Genomic DNA, 19908 nt, shown 5'->3' on the forward strand with positions numbered 1-19908 from the left:
TTGGTTAAGATAATTTAATTTTATTGAATTATCCTTTAAAATAAAATGAATTTGGGAAAGTTCCTTTGCCCAGCTGAGCTAACACCATCTTTTCAACACATGGGAGTCCAGACTGGAACATCATTAGGTGCAATCCAGAATTAGCTGTTCAAACAGCTTCTGTCATCAATAACCATCTTGTCAAGTCAGCAAATTACATTGAGAGCATTCATTATATTATCACTACATCAGCAAAGGTCCTATACAGGATGTGTGAGAATCATACATCTGAAGGAGACAGAAATGACATATTTCCACTCAGCAGAGGCTGAAGAGCTGGCAGTGCGGCGTCTCACAAATGTTCATTTTGTATCTATATATAAAAAGGATCTGCTGTCATCCATGCTTCAAGTCTTCAGTAATAATAGCTTCCAAAAACTGTCACCACACAGAACAAGCTGTCCTATGGGATGAAAACACATGACTTTAAAAAAAACAGAAGCATTCTCAAAGAAACCTATATTGTATTGATTAAATCTGACAGAGTGCTTACATTCATGAAAACATCTTCTGCATAGTTGTCCGTGTCTGCGTCCCACAAACACCTGGCAGACATCCTGAAAAAACAAAATGTGTCAGGAATGTACATTCAAAGCTGCAGTAGGTAACTTTTATGTTTTTACATAATTATTAAAACTGTCATTCTGTCCTGACAGTATAATATGAGACAGATGATCTGTGAAAAGCTTGAGCTCCTTGTTACAAATTCTGACGAGATGCTAAAGTAAGATGCTAACTGACACTTAAAGATTTCCCTTCCCTTCTTATGGACCGTTTGCTTACAAAGATACCCTGGAACCTTTACATGACAGCCGCAACATTTCATCAGTTTAATTGAGATCTTTTGTAAAAGGTATCATTGAGAAGTGGAAGAAAAGTGATTTGTGATTTGAAACCTTTTTAAACAAATAACATTCTGAAATGTGTAGGTCAAAGCATTTTATTTTGCAGGGAACCTTCCTCCACATATTCAGTCTGTCACCTACATGACTAATACCGAACTGTGAATTGGACTTTCTGATTACTTTCTTTTAAAATATATTTCTTCTTGTCTCCCTGTCACAGATTTGTGAAGTCCACAACTATTAGTTCTCCTGTTCACAGATTCTTCAGCCTGAGCTGTGGATCTCTGCTGCTCTTCCTGCATTAATGATCTTCTTGCCTGGCAAGCACATTAGATGATTAGCCATGCATTTGTTGGCTTGTCAAATCTTGGGATATTTTTCAGGTGCTTCTTTGCATAAAAAAAGAGAAAATCACATAACCATTTTTTTGTCACCTCAGAGTTATGTGATGTGTACGTAAATCGATTAGATTCCCTACTTGTAATATGATAAAAAGTGAAAAACCACCCAGAGAAAGGAGCGGAAATAATATGACAAGCATTTTTTAACATTTTCCTGGATCACAATTAATTTAAAAATACAATTAGAATATATTTTAATTTGAAAACTTTTCAGTGGTATTACAGTGTTTGTGTCATTTTGGTGGCACCAAGTTTAAGTTAAATGCTTAAAATCAGAAAAATGTGCAGAATGAGAAAATGTTTGACAATCTGTCAGATACTGCTTAGCTAGTGGTCTGTTTTCTTTTGCTCCGGTTAAAGAGTCTATGCTAGATATATATATTCTATCATTTTCTTCCATTAGTGCTCTTTCTAGAAGGCAAGTGATGGTCTCCCCATCACTTTGCTATATAAGGCAATATTTTCAATGGTGACAAATATTGTGCATGTATTTCTGAAAATAATTTCCTCTTAAATGAAGCGGCAAAGATATAGAAAAGATACAATAAATGTCTTTTACCACAAACTTTAACCATTCTCGCTCCATTGCTCTGTTATGATAGAGTCAAAGTTGATGACAGGCACAGTAACACATTGTTTGTTTAGCGTTGTGCTTTATTCCATTCCTTCCTAATGTTTTCCTTTTAAGAATTAAGGGCTTTTAAATTTGACTGCATGGTTTTTAACAAACAACTCAGTCTGTTTTTGTTTGAGTAATGGATATAACTTACTTAACTCCTTGACCTCGTTGTTCTCCAATGAGCACCTGCACAACAATCTTGTATCTGTCAAATTCTGCAGCTGTGCACAAAACAAAACAAGGTTTATTTTAGTGGTTTACAAAGTACAAGCATTTAAATTAAAGTATGTCAGAGCTTGTATACATTTATAAGATGCATAAACACAATATTACAATGTTAAATGATTATTTTTCTTTTTCATGATAGATGTTTTGCTGCTGATGTGAGTTCTAGGCTACAAAAAATAAGCTAGTATATTCATACTGATTAAATTTTTCTGCATCTACTGTTCTCTTCTCTCAGTTAAATAAATTGAAAGCATGAGCAGAATATTTGGTTTACATTTTATTTTGCTTGTCGTGTGTTGACACTGCGGAAATGTCACATGTTGCTGAAGTTCAAAAAAGTTTAAGAAAATATCAACTCATGTTGTGGTTTGAGTGATATGACAAACACTACTGATTAGGAAATCGGTCTGAACATTGCATTTTTCACAGTGTGCACAGGGTAAAGCCCAAAGGAGGATAATGCAGAACTAACTCTTCACTTTGTCCTTTATGCTCTCGGCCAGTGAACAGGTCAGCTCTGCAACAGTCTCTGGATCGTACTGCACGTCAGAAAGACGCTCCCTCACAATATCACGGATGTATCCCTTTACCACAGCTGGTTTAAACCTAAAAATTTAACAATTCATAGAAACACAAGAAAATAAACTTTAATCTCAGCAGAGATCAAAAAAGAGCATGTATTTTCACGTATAGAGAATCTATTGGCCCCAAGTAACATTAACAGAATATTATTGTGTATATTGAGTTTGACAAGATTGTGAATTCATCAACTTAGTGGAACTCTCATTCATGGTACACAGTGAACACTAAACTATTTTTCATACACAGAACTAATTGCAAGCAAAAACAAAAAGCTTCTCAAATGTTTTCAGATCAAAAGGTAGCTAGCAGTATTGATTTTAAACTTTCTTCAAAGTGACCCAATTGTTTAACTATTACTTATGCTCTGATAAACTGCTTGTTTAAGAGTGTGTAATCAATTTAGTCAAATAACTGTATATATATATTCCAGTACAGATACACATACAGAGGAAAAGAATGAAACTAAATGCAGCTTTATTTATTTACGAAAATGTTAGCACTATCTCTTTACCGTAGGTAATTTGCGACGCAATAAGTGTTATCTTAAATTAGCACAACAAGGTAAGCTTTGTACAACAATGGTTTTCAATGGTTCGAATTCGAAAAGCTGTCGTTAGCCAAAATCTCGCTAGCAATGCTTGATATTTCAAAAAGAAGAAAAAAAAACATGAAACTACTTCAGCAAACTCACTTCAGCCGATGGTTAGGTCGGATGTGGTATGTGTCTGACTCTTCCACCATGTTTGACTGAGAACTGGAGTCACAGATATAAAAAAAAAACAAGTCAATTTGTTCACACGCTAACTTACAGGATTGTATCCGTTGCTATAGTGATAATTGACGCCCATTTCCGGTTTCAAAATAAGAGCACGTACTAGCATCATAGAAAAAGCAAATGAAAAGAAAATACAGCTGGCAGGCTTTAGGATGCTTTTTTATTGAATCCGTACTCAAATTTTTGGCCTCGGCTTTTGTATGGGATCAGTAAACACTACTCCGGTTTTGGTTAAAATCGCATAACTGTAAATAAAAAAGCATCAGTTGTTACTTTCAAAAGTAATGATGCTCTTTTATTTATTTATTTATTTACCTTTTTAACTTTACAAACACATACTTTTACTCCTCTTTTGAGGTTGTATAAGATATGCCAACACAAAGTAGCACGACTGTGAATTGGAAGTTAAAGGTTACAAGGTTTTCCAAAACATTCAGAAATAAAAATCTGGAGAGTGCGGCATGCTTATTCATTCAACCTGAGTGAAATTTTTAAACACTTTTTTCTGAAATTACAGCTGTGAGTATTTTGTGGTATGTATGTTTCCAGAGATATGTTAGAATTCTAATACATGTAGTTATCACTTTTACCAGCAGGTGGAAGTGTTTCAGTTTTATCACCTTTCAGTTTCGTTTCTGCATCTACATTTCATAAATGTTCTTACTCTGAATGAATAAAAACTGAAACTTAACGCAGTGTTTGCCTACTTTTAAGTTTCGTTTTCCTAAGTGCCGCAGCCCACCCTCTGGGCAGTAATGAGTCACATTCACAAGCTGTCAGCTGTGCAGATCAGCTGTTCCAGCTCTGACTTTTCTTCAACCAACATCTACTTTTAAAAGATAAAGATGGAACAACAGGAATGGATCCGCATCTTTCAGACTGAAATTGACACACTTAACCGAAAAGAACACACTTGGCATTTGGAGTTTGATGAAAGTATTGATCCTAATAATCCAAACATGGGCTGGAAGACGTACTTCAGGAAAACAAGTGCAAGGTCAGAACTGAACTGTTGATTCATTTCTTCTGTTAAATTTTGTATTTCCAAAAATGTGTAGTATGTATCTATCTAAGTGTTCATACATTACATGCATGTTGAAAGTATTTTGCACTAGATCCATACTCGAGTGCTTAGACAATTCTTACCTCATTTTTGTATGATGAGTAACTGTCTTTAGAAAGTAAAACATCTTATTGGTTAGCATAGGTAATTTACTCTGCTATAAAATCTCACTGTCTAAAAATCATTCTAGCATTTTCACTGAACTTGTCAGTCCAGTGAAATCAGATAGTGGTTACTGAGGAAGATAAAAATAGTTACTGTAAAAAAAAACACAATCACATGCCTTGTAACAGCACAGCAACTGTAAAAAGTGACAGAGCTTTCTGTTTTCGAAATCAGAACAAATGGTTCTGTTAGTTTTATAGATAGATAGATAGATAGATAGATAGATAGATAGATAGATAGATAGATAGATAGATAGATAGATAGATAGATAGATAGATAGATAGATAGATAGATAGATAGATAGATAGATAGATAGATAGATAGATAGATAGATAGATAGATAGATAGATAGATAGATAGATAGATAGATAGATGAACAGCATGCATGCTCATCTGGCTCCAGAAGTATAGATTTCTTATTGAAATCTTTTTTCTTCTTAAAGATTCAGCTGTAACTCATGCAGGAGAAGTTGGCCTTCAAACCGGGTCATGGTGGTTTTCCACATGCGCCTCATGAATGGGCAGGGCACCGTCAAGGTGAGGCCTTTGCGCCAAAACTGCAAGAAATGTCCCAATGCACAGATGGTGAAACCAAGCGTGGAGTCCGACAACATTCAAGTCCTGCTGGAGAACCTGATGGTGAAAATAAGAATTAAGTGCTACCAAGAAGATCTTGGAGAACAGAACAAGATGCATAGAAGCCTTGATGTGAAGAGTCCCCATGAGCCTAATCATTGTGAGGGATGCAAGCTGGGGATTTGTACAAAACAATGACCTAAACACATTCTCTCTCTCTCTCTCTCTCTCTCTCTCTCTCTCTCTCTCTCTCTCTCTCTCTCTCTCTCTCTCTCTCTCTCTCTCTCTCTCTCTCTCTCTCTCTCTCTCTCTCTCTCTCTCTGTCTCTCCTCTCTCTCAGTTTTAAATTGAAAGTGTCTGTTTTAGCATTGATTTAAAAACAAATTCATATGAAATGTCTTTCTTAATATATTAATATATTTAAATATTACTATATATAACATATTAAAACATTTTGTGTAAAGGCATGTGTCAGTGACTTGTCACTGTGGTAAACTGAAGAATAAATAAGCACAGACATAAGAATAAAAAATTTTGCCAAGATGAACATTAAAACTGATTTTTAAACATTTGATTTCTATATATTGCTGTAAAAAACTTTACAATTTCAGAAAATATGTAATGCATTGTGTACACAAATAGGTACATTTTTCTGGATTACTGTAAAGTGACGAAACATGAAAATAAAAAGACGTTGATTTCAAAAATGAAATGGTCACTTTTACTTTTGTCAACAAAATGTGCTCAGGATTTTAGGTAATTATTAGCTTTTACTGCAGGCCCCTTGTTATCTTACTTAACAAGGGGCCTGCAGTTGTGTATTTACATATACATTGTGTATATGTAAATACACAATTTACATATGTAAATTATCCAGATTGTGCAGGAGGAGAAGATGCTTTACCTTAAGTGCATTTCCATATGTAAATTGTGTGTTTAAGAAAAAAATATATTTTACCCTTTTTTTAAAAAAATACATAAACATTTTAAAAGAAAGCTTTTTGAGGCAAAGCTATCAGGGCCCCAAATACTGTTAGAAGATGTATTATCTGTTGGCATTAGAAGATCTATTGTTCTTTCCAGCCTCACCTGCATTATGCAATCTCTGCATCATGCACCGCAGGTGGAGGCCATCAGCATCGGACCACGCCTCATCGTAACCACTCTGCGCCTTCTCCACCCTCGTTCTCACGGCTCCACCAGGCGTCCGCCCGCCACTAGTTTATGGTCCCGGGGGAAAGACATCTCTAATCCTCATCCTAAACATCCTAAACCTAAACTTTTAAAGCTCATCTTAAAACCCATCTATTTTACTTGGCTTTTAACTCCAGCAGGATCTAGTATTAAATTGTATGTTTGTTTGTTTTTAAACTGTTGGAGTTTTTTTTTTTTTGTTTGTTTTTTTTAAATTTATTTTAATATTGTTATGCTGTGTTTTAATGTACAGCACTTTGTATCCGCTGTGGTTGTTTTAAAGTGCTTTATAAATAAAGTTGGATTGGATTGGAAACTAAACTCCCTATCCATGTTTATCGCAATTTGCAGTGCTTACATGCGGTGCCTGTCCATAAGATTCTTCAGTTGTCTTTTTGTCTTTGTGAGTTTCTTCAGTTTAAATTAATAAACACTAAGTTTTTATTCCTGCACAAGTCCTCAAAGAAAGTATTGTCATGAGAATTAATTCAAAAAGGACATTTCAGTGATTACAGTCTCCTACACATGGATAATCCAGTCAACCCAGCAAGACCCTCACCTAATTTGTTTGTTAAATCTATTGGTCTGTAATTATTTCATCTATTGGTCTGTAATTATTTCATGCTTTTATGGTGGCACCTGAAATAAAGGAAGTAGAGCCATCTCATTTAGTACCTTGTAAATGCAAAATATTTTTGCAGAATTTACTTTTATCTGATTCACCTCATGCTGAGCTGAAATGTTTCAGTTTGCATTCACATTTATTTTCATATGTGTTGATACTGGCCATTAGAATTTGAAGCAAAAATAAGAAATTGAGTCTACTTGTTTTCCGGTGGTATAGACATTAATAGTGCCAAAGCAGCATCTTCTTCTTTTTTCACATAGTTTGCAAGTTGCAATTGTAAACCTGAGGTATCTTGATACCTCTTGCTATTTTAGCTTGTTTTTCTCTGCAATATCTCTTTGTTGAAGCTTTTTGCATTAGAAAAACTGATATATCAGAAAAAAAGTGCATTAGACAACGGCTGACGAATTGGAAAAATATTGGTCTTTCAAGTTGACGGTCCTCAGAAAACTGAACAGCAGCTGCAAGCTTTGCCTCTTTGCTTTTACATCCCATCACTTGAGATCTCGTAACCCACAGAGGTTCTGACCCTTACAATGGAAAGCACCACTTTAAGGCATCATATTTAGAATATTTATTCCATCCAACCATCCATTTTCTTACACCCTTGTCCCTCAGTGAGGTCAGGAGGGGTGCTGGTGCCTTTCTCCAGCTAGCGTACCGGGCGAGAAACACAAAGACACACAGGACAAACAACCATGCACACACACATTCACACCTAGGGACAATTTGGAGAGGCCAATTAACCTGACAGTCATGGTTTTGGACTATGGGAGGAAACCGGAGTACCCGGAGAAAACCCATGCATGCACAGGGAGAACATGCAAACTCCATGCAGAAAGACCGGGAATTGAACCCAGAACCTTCCTGCTGCAAGGCAACAGCTCTACCAACTGTGCCACTGTGCAGCCCTGGAATATTTATTAAAGAACAAAATTAATCAATCACATCTAAGTATGGATAGATGATTAACATGTGACATGATATGCAAGATGTTTGTTAAGTTAATGAAATGGTGCAGAAAGGTTGCATGTTTGGCCAGAAACCAGACACTTGGCACATTCTGTCTGCTGTTTATTTGCCTATAACCAGCAGCGCTGGTGTCTGACAGCGCTGTGGTCAGTCTTAATGTCATGCGAGTTGAAAACCAAGGGGCATCATGCTAACTGTGGTTTTTGTTTGCGTCGTATGAAAAAACTTTGAGGAAATGAGCTGCTCGTCCTTGAGTTTGATCTCTCCAACATTATTTGTATAGATGACCATCCCCTACCCTGGTTTTACATGAAGTTTCAATTTGTTTTCCTATTCCAAGATAGGGAAGAGGAGAAGAAGCTTCATTCTCCTGACAGCTTCTAAAATTCAACTTTTGCTCTCAGCGTCATGGCGTCAAAGGAAACTGCACTTAAGGTAAAGTATCTTCTCCTCCTGCACAATCTGGATATCACAATCTGTCAGAAAATAACTTTAACATTGATTTACTCTCAGATAGTAAATATTAATCAATGAATCAAATTTTATTTGTATAGCACCTTTCAGCAATGAGGCATTACAAAGTGCTTTAAATCATAAAAACACAAAATTACAAAGTCATAGAACACATAGTGAACAACATTACATTTTGGACATCAGATTAGTGATTGATGTTTCATGATTAGGTTTCAATAGCAACTAACAGCTGAGTTCCTAGATATAAAGGAACTCAGTTTTTTGTAATTTTCTGGAAGGTTGTTTCAGGTTTGTGGTGCATAGAAGCTGAATGCTGCTTCAAATCTCTATTCAATTCTTGTCTCTTTCTTTAGTGGGTTTTCCCATCAGCCACTCTGGTTTTTCTCGTTCTTATTATGCCAGGTGAGTCTTTTAATGACAAGTGTCAAAGTTTGTTTTTCTTTTGTTTTTGTGAAAGCAGTTTAGTATCTGAGACAATCCAAAATTAGTAGTGGCAATTTCAGATGTATTCACATTTTGGAAAATTGAAGATATGCATGTTTGAATGTTCTGTTTTTGTACAGTTGTAATGACTACAACACAGATGTGGCCTCACTTGCCTATGAATTGTCCTCATCAGCTTTGTGCAGCTCATTTAAGGTTAACTGCTCCAAACCAGACCAACCGAGCCTGCTGGCTGCACTGAGCCCTGTCTTTGACCTGAGGGCTATCCGGCCCGTAATGAACCAAACCACACACACAACCATCACCATGTACTTCACTCTTTACGGGATATTAGGAGTGGTATGTTCAGTGTCACATTATTATTACAGATTATTTCTAATATAAAATATAAAGGATTCATTTTACTTTAAAAAAAATGTCAGGCTGAAAGTTAAAACCAAAGTAATTTTATAATGATTGCATCATGAAATATGACATATGTACTCATCAATGTATAGTTTAGTTTTAGTGTGGTTTCATTTTGGTGTCTATTTTCAAAGATGCACAATAAGAAAAAGTCCTATTTCAACAATTTAATGTTTTGTCTTTCAGGATGAAAAGTCCCAGGTCCTCATCACCTACCTCTGGATGCACTTTGTAAGCAGAACAATATCAAAATCATAACCAACCAGCTTGATTTTTATAGTAGTAGATTTAATTTCTTTACTCATTTTATTTGTGTCAGAGATTGCTTGAGCCACTCTGCGTACTGCCATCATCACTCTTTTCTTCTTGCAGTGGTGGACGAATGAGTTTATCAGGTGGGACTCAGTTCAGTGTGGCATGAGCAACATTTCAGTTCCCAAAGAGAAGATCTGGCTTCCAGATATTGTCATCAATGAGTTGTGAGTTGAGTCTTAATAAGCCATACACTTGTAAGACACCTCTTTGAAAATGTGATGATTTTCTGAATTTATTTGTATGACTGCATGTGTTTACTCACTCTGTACTATTGGGAAAACGCAATAATATACTGAACTATTTATCTTTTTAATGAAATAGCTCTTTTGAGCAATATTTACACACAAAAAAGCTTAAATCAGTCAGAATTATTGCTTTTTATAAAGATTATAATTATAATTTATATTTGTATGCTTTGCTCTTTTAGCATGGAGGAAAACAAAGCACCGTCTGTTCCATACATATACCTGTTCAGCGATGGGAGGGTACACAACGCTCTTCCACTCAGAGTTGTGAGCTCCTGTAATCTCGACATCTATGCCTTTCCTTTCGACATACAGAACTGCTCCCTAACTTTCAACTCCTACATCTACTATTGTGAGTCACTGCAACAAACTGTTGCATCTTCTATAAAAAATAAAATGGTACATACATTTTTTTTTATTGTGATGCAGTTTTTGTCATTTACAAAATTTCAAAGTGTTTCATGATGGACGTTAGCAATAAGTTCACAACAGGCTGTCACTGCACAGACAACCAACAATTATAGACCACCAAAATTAGCATAATTATGAAGTGGCATGAAAGGTTTTTATTTAACTAGCTAATAAAAATCTGAAAATTATTTTTCTTTAATTACACTACCAACAAAAAAGTCAAACGGGAACATAATATTTTACTTCTGGTGTCTATTCCTTTGATTTTATAATATTAGAAGCGAAAAAGTTACATTTTAGCAGTTGTTAAAGATTTTCATTCCTTCAGCTCTGATGTCTCAAAGACCAGATTGTCATGTTGGATTTAAGTTTCATGACCCACATGCAAGTTCTCACAAGACCGGAGAGCACTGTTCAGTGAAAAGGTTTTTTTATTTTGTAGATTGTTCGTTCAGATTATGTTCCACAGGATAGTAGGGGGTTCTGTTGGAGAGGTTAGTAGGGACCGGAGTCGAGGGATCTTGACGGGTTTGACTTATCGGGCTTACTGTCTTTCGAGTGGTCGTTGCTTGGAGGGGAGGGCTAGGATCCAGGAGATGTTTGGTCTTGGCAGGAGGGATCTTAATGTCCAGGCGCGGTTCTCGGCTTGTTCCTGACAGCTCGCCGTTTCCTGAAAGCAGACACAAAATTACTAGAGTCCTCTCAAAAACATCCAAAGTATGGCTTCAGGGTTGACTCTGACCAACAATTGGGACCAGCGAGCGATGAGTGACTGTTCCTCCGCTTCTTAAAGATCTGCCAGTCAATCATCTGGAATCGGCTGCCGGTGCGTCAGCCTGTCAGAGATCCTCTATAGAAAAGACCACTCACACTGACCCGAATCCTAACACAGATAGATGCCTGATTTGTAAAGGGAAACCTCTCCATATTATCTGACCTGAGCAACGATAGCAAAAGCTCTTCCACCTTTAGATTTATGTGCTGCCCTGACAGCAGGAGTTGAAACATATGAATGCTAAAGTTCAGCTAAGCGATCAGAGTGAGCCAAGTTGTTAGGAGACAAACAAATTATGAAGTCTTAAATTTAACCATAAAATAAAAGGAAAGCCAATGAAGTGATGCTGGAACTGCACTGCAGGGGAGCAACAGGATCTTGCTCCTCTGTTAAAAACTGGATGGGAGCATTTTGAGCCAGCTGGAAGCAAATAAGTGAGAGTATTTTTCTCATCTGGCCTGGGAATGCCTGGGGAAGTCTGGGCCTCCCTGCTGGGGCTGCTTCACCCACAACCTGACCCTGGATAAGCAGAAGATGGATGGAAGGATTAATCTTTGCTAGACTCCTCCACTTTTTAAAGAAGCCACACTTCACTGTCATAAAATGGTAAAGGATCCAAGTAAAGTGAAGGGGTAAACAGGTGAACGACAATAGTCTACTTAAAAAATAAGACAAACCAAAAACTTTCAAAAAGTAAATAAGAAGGATGACTCCAAAATAATACAGCACAAGGGAAACAGGCATGTGGTATGAAAGATAATAACGGGGATCTGCGCAAGAGCTGTGTGAGTGGGAGATTATGCAGGAGAGTTGATTGCTGAACCAGCAGCACATTGATTAGAAATTGTGTGCAACTGTAAGGAAAGGCAAGTAACTGTAACATTTTAAATACACAGACATATTCCAGAGTCCACACAGTATTGTGACAGTCACACCTGAAGTCAGTTGGGTGTTTCATGTGTCTCAAGTCACCTATTTGCTGTGTGACGTATGAATAAATACAGCTTTGAGGGCCATAGATGTTGGACAATTGTTATATCCATCATCTAAATAAATTAAGAGATTGAAGTAAATGCAAGTTTGTCAAGGTTGTCATGTGTCAAGAAGAAAATTATTGTTGAAAGAAAGTCATGAGAAGTCATCTTTGGAGCAATGTATAAAACACAGAAGTCTGTGGAAGAAAGTTCACTGGCCAGATAAATTTGCCACCACATTCGTCAGAATTGTGTTCATACAAAAATCTTCAAAGTATATTTTCACTTCAGAAAAACGCACTACAGTATTCACTGTTGATCTGTCAAATAAACTCCCATGCGGTTACACAGAACTTTGTGATTGTGATAACAAATTGAATCAAAATTTCCTCTAGTAATTATTTCCAATAATAATGTGCTTTTCCATTCTGTCCAAATCGTTTCATATTGTTTAAATGATATTGCTTCTTTTTGTGGGTTTTCACTTATCTCGGTTGTTTGTGTTGTTTGTTCCCAGCGATTGAGCTTAACATTATTCTTGGACGAGACGCAGAATTAATGACCTCATTCTCTAAGGACGTGATGACCACCATGGGTGAATGGGCACTGGTGGACATCACTGCACAGAAAATAGAGAAAAATGACAAGCTGGGTCTATACCCAGACATGCTTACATTTTATGTAAGTTTTTAGCATGTTTAAAAAAAAAAAGAACTGTTAATTGTATTTAAATCTTCAAGTTGTGCAAAAGTATCCACTCTGGTTGAATCCTGATTATGATCTCTCCTCAGATCCGAGTGCGGCGCCGCTCCATCATGTACGTAGTGACCCTGCTGCTGCCCAGCTGCTTCCTCATTACGTTGGACCTCTTCAGCTTCCTGCTGCCTCCTGAGAGCACAGACAGGTCTTCTTTCAAGATGACCATCATCTTCGGCTACACGGTGTTCCTGCTCATCATGAACGACCTGCTGCCCATCACCGGAAACACCATACCTCTGATAAGTGAGTCGGAGTTCAGATAATTACTGCACAGTGCATTGGAGATGTCCTCTAGAGTCCTTGAACTTTTATATGCATCTCTATTTCAACAAATCAAATGTAATTTAAATAACTTTATCTATTTAAGCACAAGTAAAACAAGTATGTTCAGGAAATTCTGGTTAAATTACTTTTGATTCAGCCATATTGAATCAGGAAAAGTTATAAAATTTACAGGATATTTTCAACACTCTTTCTGTTACATATAAAGAGGTCCTGTTATAAATCTTAGCTAAAATGTTGACATCACAGTTTTCTTTTTCTAGATGTGTTCTTCTCTCTTTGCCTGGTCCTGATGGTGGCCAGTCTGCTGGAGACCATCTTCATCACCAACATATTGATCAACTCATCTGACTTCTCTCCCGTCCCTCGATGGATTCAGATTCTTGTTCTGAACTTCCTTGGCTGCCTCGTTTGCATGCCGAGAAGGAGAGAGAAACCAAAGGGTTCAGGTACAGAAGCTGCAGTGGCTGAGGCAAGGCAACGCCATTTTTACGCAGGATAATCCGAACTACCAAGTTGAGCAACAAAATACATGAAAAACACATCACATAAAAGCAAAAACCAGAAGACACAAAAGAAAGAAACATTGACATGGACATAAACAAAAAAACACAAAGACCATTCAGAAATAATGAATCAGTTTTTGGCCTTTATGGATATACTGCAGTAGGTTTAAACAGCCAACAGCTTCTAGAGTATAAAAAATAAATGTTGCCTCCTCTGGTTTAGAGACACAAAGTCAAGATGTTTCTGGTGACCTGAGGGGTCACAACATGGTTCACACCTGACCAGCAACTGTGAGTTTGATTTAGGTCCAAAACCTTTTAGTGCTTTACAGACGATCAACAAGATTTAAGCTCTATCCTTGGACAAACAGAGAAGCAGTGCAATGATCTAAAGCTGGTGTGATGATCTATTTTTCTATATAGTGTTAGTCAAAATTCTGCCAGCTGTTTTTTAGATGCACCTACGTTTAGCCCAATGAAATCTATTTAGAGCTAGACTTTAACTTTGTATTTTCAGGGCCAGATCTATTCTAGTTAGTGACTTAAAAGAGGATAACCTTTGTTCTAGTACATTAAATATAAATAAGAAGGAAAATAAATTAATCAAATGAAGAAAATAATCTTGACTAATTTCATGAAGTTCAGTCTCGTTGCTTCTTACACACAGATCCAGGAACAACAAACAGATTTGATGTAAATCCTCTTGAAACGGGAGGATCAGCTGAGGAAGACGAGGCTCTGACGGAGCTGAAGAGCCTGAGCCGCGTCCTGCAGGCCATCCGCTGTGAGGTGGAGCAGCAGCAGGAAGGGCAGCAGAGCTCTGAGGAATGGAACCAGGTGGGTTTCATCATTGACCGCCTGCTGTTTGGCCTCTACATCGTCTTCATATCAGTGAGCTTCATCACCATCATCATCCTCTGGGTTATCTCCTGCAGTCAGTAGAATAATGCATGTTAGAAGGACCTACTATTACTCAGAAGGTTTTTGCATAATTTTGTCCAGAATGTTGTAAATTTTGGGGAGAATTTTAAACATTGAGATATTTTAGCAATGATGTGATGCAATATATTAAAAAGCTACTCAACTGTTTTGATTAAATAATGTACTATTGTAATAATTGATTTATCGGATCAATATTTTGCTTAATATATTAAATCACCACCTTTAAATGCTATTTAATGCTATTCCTTCATAGAATACATTACATAGAAAGATTGAAAATTATTTGTATTGATATTGATTTTGAATCATGTTTATGTTTCTCTGTTGTTTTATACTACCTGTTTTACATTATGATATGTTTGCCATAGGTGAAGATGACTATTTGCAGTGTAATTTGAAACCAAGATAAATATGATGTGATATGATATGATATGATATGATATGATATGATATGATATGATATGATATGATATGATATGATATGATATGATATGATATGATATGATATGATAAATTCCTGAATACTTTGAATTTATCATATCATAAATTCTGGATTTATGTTACTGAATGTTGACTGCTTAAAGGCGTAAAGTTTAATGAGAACCTGGACATTTTAACCTTGTTGTTCATATATATTGTTTACAATGTATTCATTAGGAATGGAGAAAATCTTTAATGTGAAGTTAAATGTCTAAAACTGATCACACCAGCTTTTGACCCTGAAAACGATTTTTTTTTTTTTTCCTTCAGAATTATGTACTTCTGTTTTTTAGTTCTCTCACTAGAATAAAGTATATTGATGGTGCAACATTATGGAAGATGAACACTAAGACGCGGCAGTGATCTCCAGCTGTTTGAGATATAGACAGTGTTTTTGTTTGTTTGTGTCTGGGAGAAAAGTCAGATCCAAAATACTTTCAATTAAATTTATTTCTGACAAACACAAGAGCGGTATGAGTGGGGTTGAACTAATCTGAAAGTTGACACAAAGTAATCACCTATTGATGAAATATTTTGTCTACTTTGACCTTTTTGGTTTAGACCTCCATGTTTAAAGTGAGACAGTTTTGAAAATATCATTTGAAACTGATTTTTGCATTTACTCAGGTTATGTTTGTCTGATATTGTAAGCTGTTAGCTATTATTTCTTACAAAAGTAATGCATTTGAGCTGCTTTATTGGTTGCAAGTTTTGAGAAAAAAGAGAAAACGCCCGTTCCTCGCATGGTGTTCACCCTGTATTTTCCTATAACCATGAGGTGTGACTGTGACAGCGATGTGGTCGGTCACCACAGTCGCACACTGAGGTGCAACCCGTCTGCCGTGGTTTGTGTTTGTTTCATCTGAAACCAGCTACAAAGAGAGCAGCAACCCTGTTTTGTGTTTTGCTCTCCCACATTATTTGCAGGGGGACGTGTCCTCAACACACTCAAGTCATAGTCATGTTGTGTATTTATGAGCAATCAGAGCCTAAATGTAGCAAGGTGAGTTGCAAAAATACTTCACCGTTCAATAATACTTGATCAGGTTTCAAATTGAGGTTTTAAGTCAATATTTTTTTCTCTTAGGCCTGAAAATATTTAACTGAAAACTGCTAAAAGTGAACTTTTTCACTTCCAATATTATGAAATCCAAGGAATATGCACCAAAGGTAAAGTATCAGCTACCACTAAACAATTTACATGTCAGATATAGTCTGTTTTGTAACAAATCTGTTCATAACTCTTAAAAGCTACTTATTTACCATCAAATAACTCAACAAAAATCGATTGCTCAGTGGATTTTTATTTTATTTTAGTGGCTTCTTCCATCAGCCACTGTGGCAATTCTCATCATCATTCTGCCAGGTGAGCTTTTTATTAACACTATGATTGTTTGTAAAGTTAAGTGACACATAGCAAAATGGAAGTGCAGGTAATAATTGAACTCTATGCTTTCCCATTAAGTTGCATAAAATATTGCACACATTTAACATGGATTAAAACATTTAACATTAATCCTATGAAATTGGGAAGTGCTTATAAGAAGTCTCAGTATTATGTGAAAACCCTGCTCGTCAGCTTTCTGCGGCGCCATTGAGGTGAACTGCTCCCAGCCGGACCAGCCCAGCCTCCTGGCGGCTCTGTCTCCTGCCTTCGACCTGAGCGCCATACGACCCGTCGAGAACCAGCTGACCTACACCAACATCAGCGTGTCCTTCACTCTCTATGGGATATTAGGAGTGGTATGTTGAACTTCAAGCCATTTACAAATAAAATAGGATTTCTTTGATAAAAGAAAGAGTGCACAGTTTAGTTTTTAAATGTTGTCTTTATACTCCAGGATGAAAAGTCCCAACTCCTCATCACTTACATTTGGACCTACTATGTAAGCTGTGAAAACATTCTTTACCATTTCTGTGTTAGTTTTGTTGCTGTTTCTCATTTTTATTCGACTGATTACTTTCTATGCATGAAGTCTGAAAACTAACTGAGATTTTTGTGTTTCAGTGGTGGAAGAATGAGTTCATCAGTTGGGATCCAGTCCAGTGCGGCACCAACAACATTTCTCTTCCCAAGGAAAAGTTTTGGCTGCCAGATATTGTAATCAATGAGTTGTGAGTTGTCAGCAATCAGCACTATACATTTTAAACTATAATGTTACAAAAGATTTATTGACAAAAAGATACATTTTTGACCTTTAAACCACACGTGTTCAAGCTGAACTTTTGATTAGTTTAAATGTCCTTTTAATTTTTCTCAACTACAACATTGACATCATATCTCTGTACATTTTTATTTTCTTCTGACAGTATTTTCAACCAAATAAGTTAAGACACTTTTCAATATGTATTTTCTTAAACTTGTCATGTTCTGATTTTTGCTCTGTCAGCATGGAGGAGAACAAAGCACCATCAGTCCCATATCTTTACCTGTATAGTGATGGTAAAATTAAGGATACGTTTCCTGTCAGAGTTGTGAGCTCCTGCAACCTGAATATCTACACTTTCCCCTTCGACATACAGAACTGCTCCCTGACTTTCAACTCCTATGTGTATTATGGTGAGTCTCTCCTTTTAAGTCGTATTTACTTTTGAGTCTCAAGTATATTTAGCTCAGATAAAATCATTGATCTATCTGGAAGTTCAGTTGCAACACAATCATTCACAAAAAGGTTTAAAATCGAAAAATATATTTTAAAAAGGCGGCACTGAAACTCCAATACCACACAATAGACCGACACCAGCTGCTGGAGCTGAGTGAAGCAGAGAGAGTCTCATGAATGAAGCACAGAGTACGATCCCCACTGTGAGCATCAGAGAAACCAACAAGCTAAAATACAATGCAGACACAACGGTCCTTGAGATGCTTGGTAATAACAGCAGTAATTGCAACCTGAAGAGGTCACTTCACTACTGTAAGGAAGTAAGGCAGATAAAAACAAATACATGCCACACTTTCACAGTTCTAAGCATTGCAAAAAAAAAAATCAATGTTTAAGGATTGGAAAAGTGAAAGGTTTGAATGTAAATTCTTAAAGGGGGGAGCGTCATGTATTTTTCAGGCACATGGCTCCTTTTTATAGCGCCAGCAAGTAAACTGTATTACCTATAGTTATTTTCAAAAAGCATAACTTAAAAGATATTTGGCTTCACAATTTGATGTGTTGAAATTGACCTTTGTCTCTTAAAGCAGATTCTTTTCTTTCCAACACTACGCCTTCAGCAAGCCTTCACAACAATGTTCATCCATTATGCCGTTCACAACCGTTCTCTGCAGCGTTGCACTGAGAAGTAGTCCCTTTGATGAGCTTAGCAGATGAGCAGTTCCACCAGGAGTTTGCCAATTGATAATCTTGTCTCCAGCAATTTTTATATGCTTTATACTGAAACAAATTTTTGACATAAATATATTTAATCTGTGCAAGAGATCACCATAGTGGGGTTGTTCTTAAACCTATTGTTTTTCCTTTTCTGTCTCCAGCTCTAGAGATCAGAGTTTTCCTCGGGCGAGACGCGAAAACAATCACAAAGCTCTCGAAGAATGCGATGACCACCATGGGTGAATGGGAGCTGGTGGACATCACCGCAAAGAAACTAGTGAATGATGATGAGTCGGGTCTTTATACAGACATGCTTGCATTTTATGTAAGTTGATGCAAAAAGGTGCAAAGTATCACATTTAATGACAATCATCCAAATCTAAATCTTTAAGTTATGCAAAATCCTGAGCATTTTTTCTGTCCAGATCCGAGTGCGGCGCCGTGCCACCATGTACGTGGTGAATCTGCTGCTGCCCAGCTGCTTCCTCATCAGTTTGGACCTCTTCAGCTTCCTGCTGCCTCCTGAGAGCACAGACAGGTCCTCCTTCAAGATGACCCTCATCCTGGGCTACACCGTCTTCCTGCTCATCATGAACGACCTGCTGCCAATCACCGGAAACACCATACCTCTGATAAGTCAGTTGGAGCTTCAGGGAACATTGATAGTTGTGGTTGCTGACTGTAGGATTTTATTTTTTTACTTTTATTGGAAAGGTTTATCTTTATTCTTACATCAACATGTTGTTCCTTTTTGTTATTAAGTTAACTTCTAATCTAATGCCACCCTTTAATTCTGACACTTCAAACTTTCCTTTCCTGCATCCTCTGCTCTCTTTCCAACAGATGTCTTCTTCTCTCTCTGCCTGGCTCTGATGGTGGCCAGTCTGCTGGAGACCATCCTTGTCACCAACCTGCTGAGCAACTCGCCTGACTTCTCTCCCGTCCCTCGATGGATTCGGATTCTCGTTCTGAATTTTCTCGGCTGTCTCGTTTGCATGCCGAGAAAAACTGAGAAGCCAAAAAATTCTGGTATGCAGTTAACATTAAATAATAAAAATCAAATGAGAAATGAAATAAATGCAATCAGTAATTGGTAAGTGTCATCTCTGTTTCCTGAAAATAGAAAAGAGGAAGATGTCGGTGGTTGCAAAAATGAAATCCGATGAAGGTCCTCCAGTAACAGGAGGATCAGCTGAGGAAGACGAGGCTCTGACGGAGCTGAAGAGCCTGAGCCGCGTCCTGCAGGCCATCCGCTGTGAGGTGGAGCAGCAGCAGGAAGGGCAGCAGAGCTCTGAGGAATGGAACCAGGTGGGTTTCATCATTGACCGCCTGCTGTTTGGCCTCTACATCGTCTTCATATCAGTCAGCTTCATCACCATCATTATTGTCTGGATTAACTCATACAACCAGTAGACCGCTGCATGTTGGATCTGCATTTATTCAGAAAGTGCTTGCAGAATTTTGTAATTTCTTTTAAAACAACCTTGAT

At 37.2% G+C, this 19908-nt stretch overlaps 2 protein-coding genes and 2 pseudogenes across 2 annotated transcripts; 3 read left to right on the forward strand and 1 right to left on the reverse strand.

Annotated features, from left to right (window-relative positions):
• dynlt2b (dynein light chain Tctex-type 2B) lies at positions 1-3562 on the reverse strand. Its single transcript, XM_008406827.3, has 5 exons — positions 3406-3562; positions 2605-2738; positions 2056-2125; positions 533-596; positions 1-442 (listed from the first exon to the last, which is right to left on the reverse strand). The coding sequence occupies exons 1-5, from the start codon at positions 3453-3455 to the stop codon at positions 395-397; spliced, it is 366 nt and encodes a 121-aa protein (XP_008405049.1). The 5' UTR covers positions 3456-3562; the 3' UTR covers positions 1-394.
• Positions 3563-4233: 671 nt separating this feature from the next.
• LOC145551434 (receptor-transporting protein 3-like) lies at positions 4234-5585 on the forward strand. The gene is made up of 2 exons (XM_081606278.1): positions 4234-4486; positions 5161-5585. The coding sequence occupies exons 1-2, from the start codon at positions 4335-4337 to the stop codon at positions 5489-5491; spliced, it is 483 nt and encodes a 160-aa protein (XP_081462404.1). The 5' UTR covers positions 4234-4334; the 3' UTR covers positions 5492-5585.
• Positions 5586-6389: 804 nt separating this feature from the next.
• Positions 6390-14628, forward strand: LOC103463513 (5-hydroxytryptamine receptor 3C-like; annotated as a pseudogene).
• Positions 14629-15872: 1244 nt separating this feature from the next.
• LOC103463514 (5-hydroxytryptamine receptor 3C-like) lies at positions 15873-19908 on the forward strand (annotated as a pseudogene).

This window comes from Poecilia reticulata, chromosome 4 (genome assembly GCF_904066995.2).
Source record: "Poecilia reticulata chromosome 4, P_reticulata-male-v2, whole genome shotgun sequence".
Taxonomy (NCBI): Eukaryota; Metazoa; Chordata; class Actinopteri; order Cyprinodontiformes; family Poeciliidae; genus Poecilia; species Poecilia reticulata.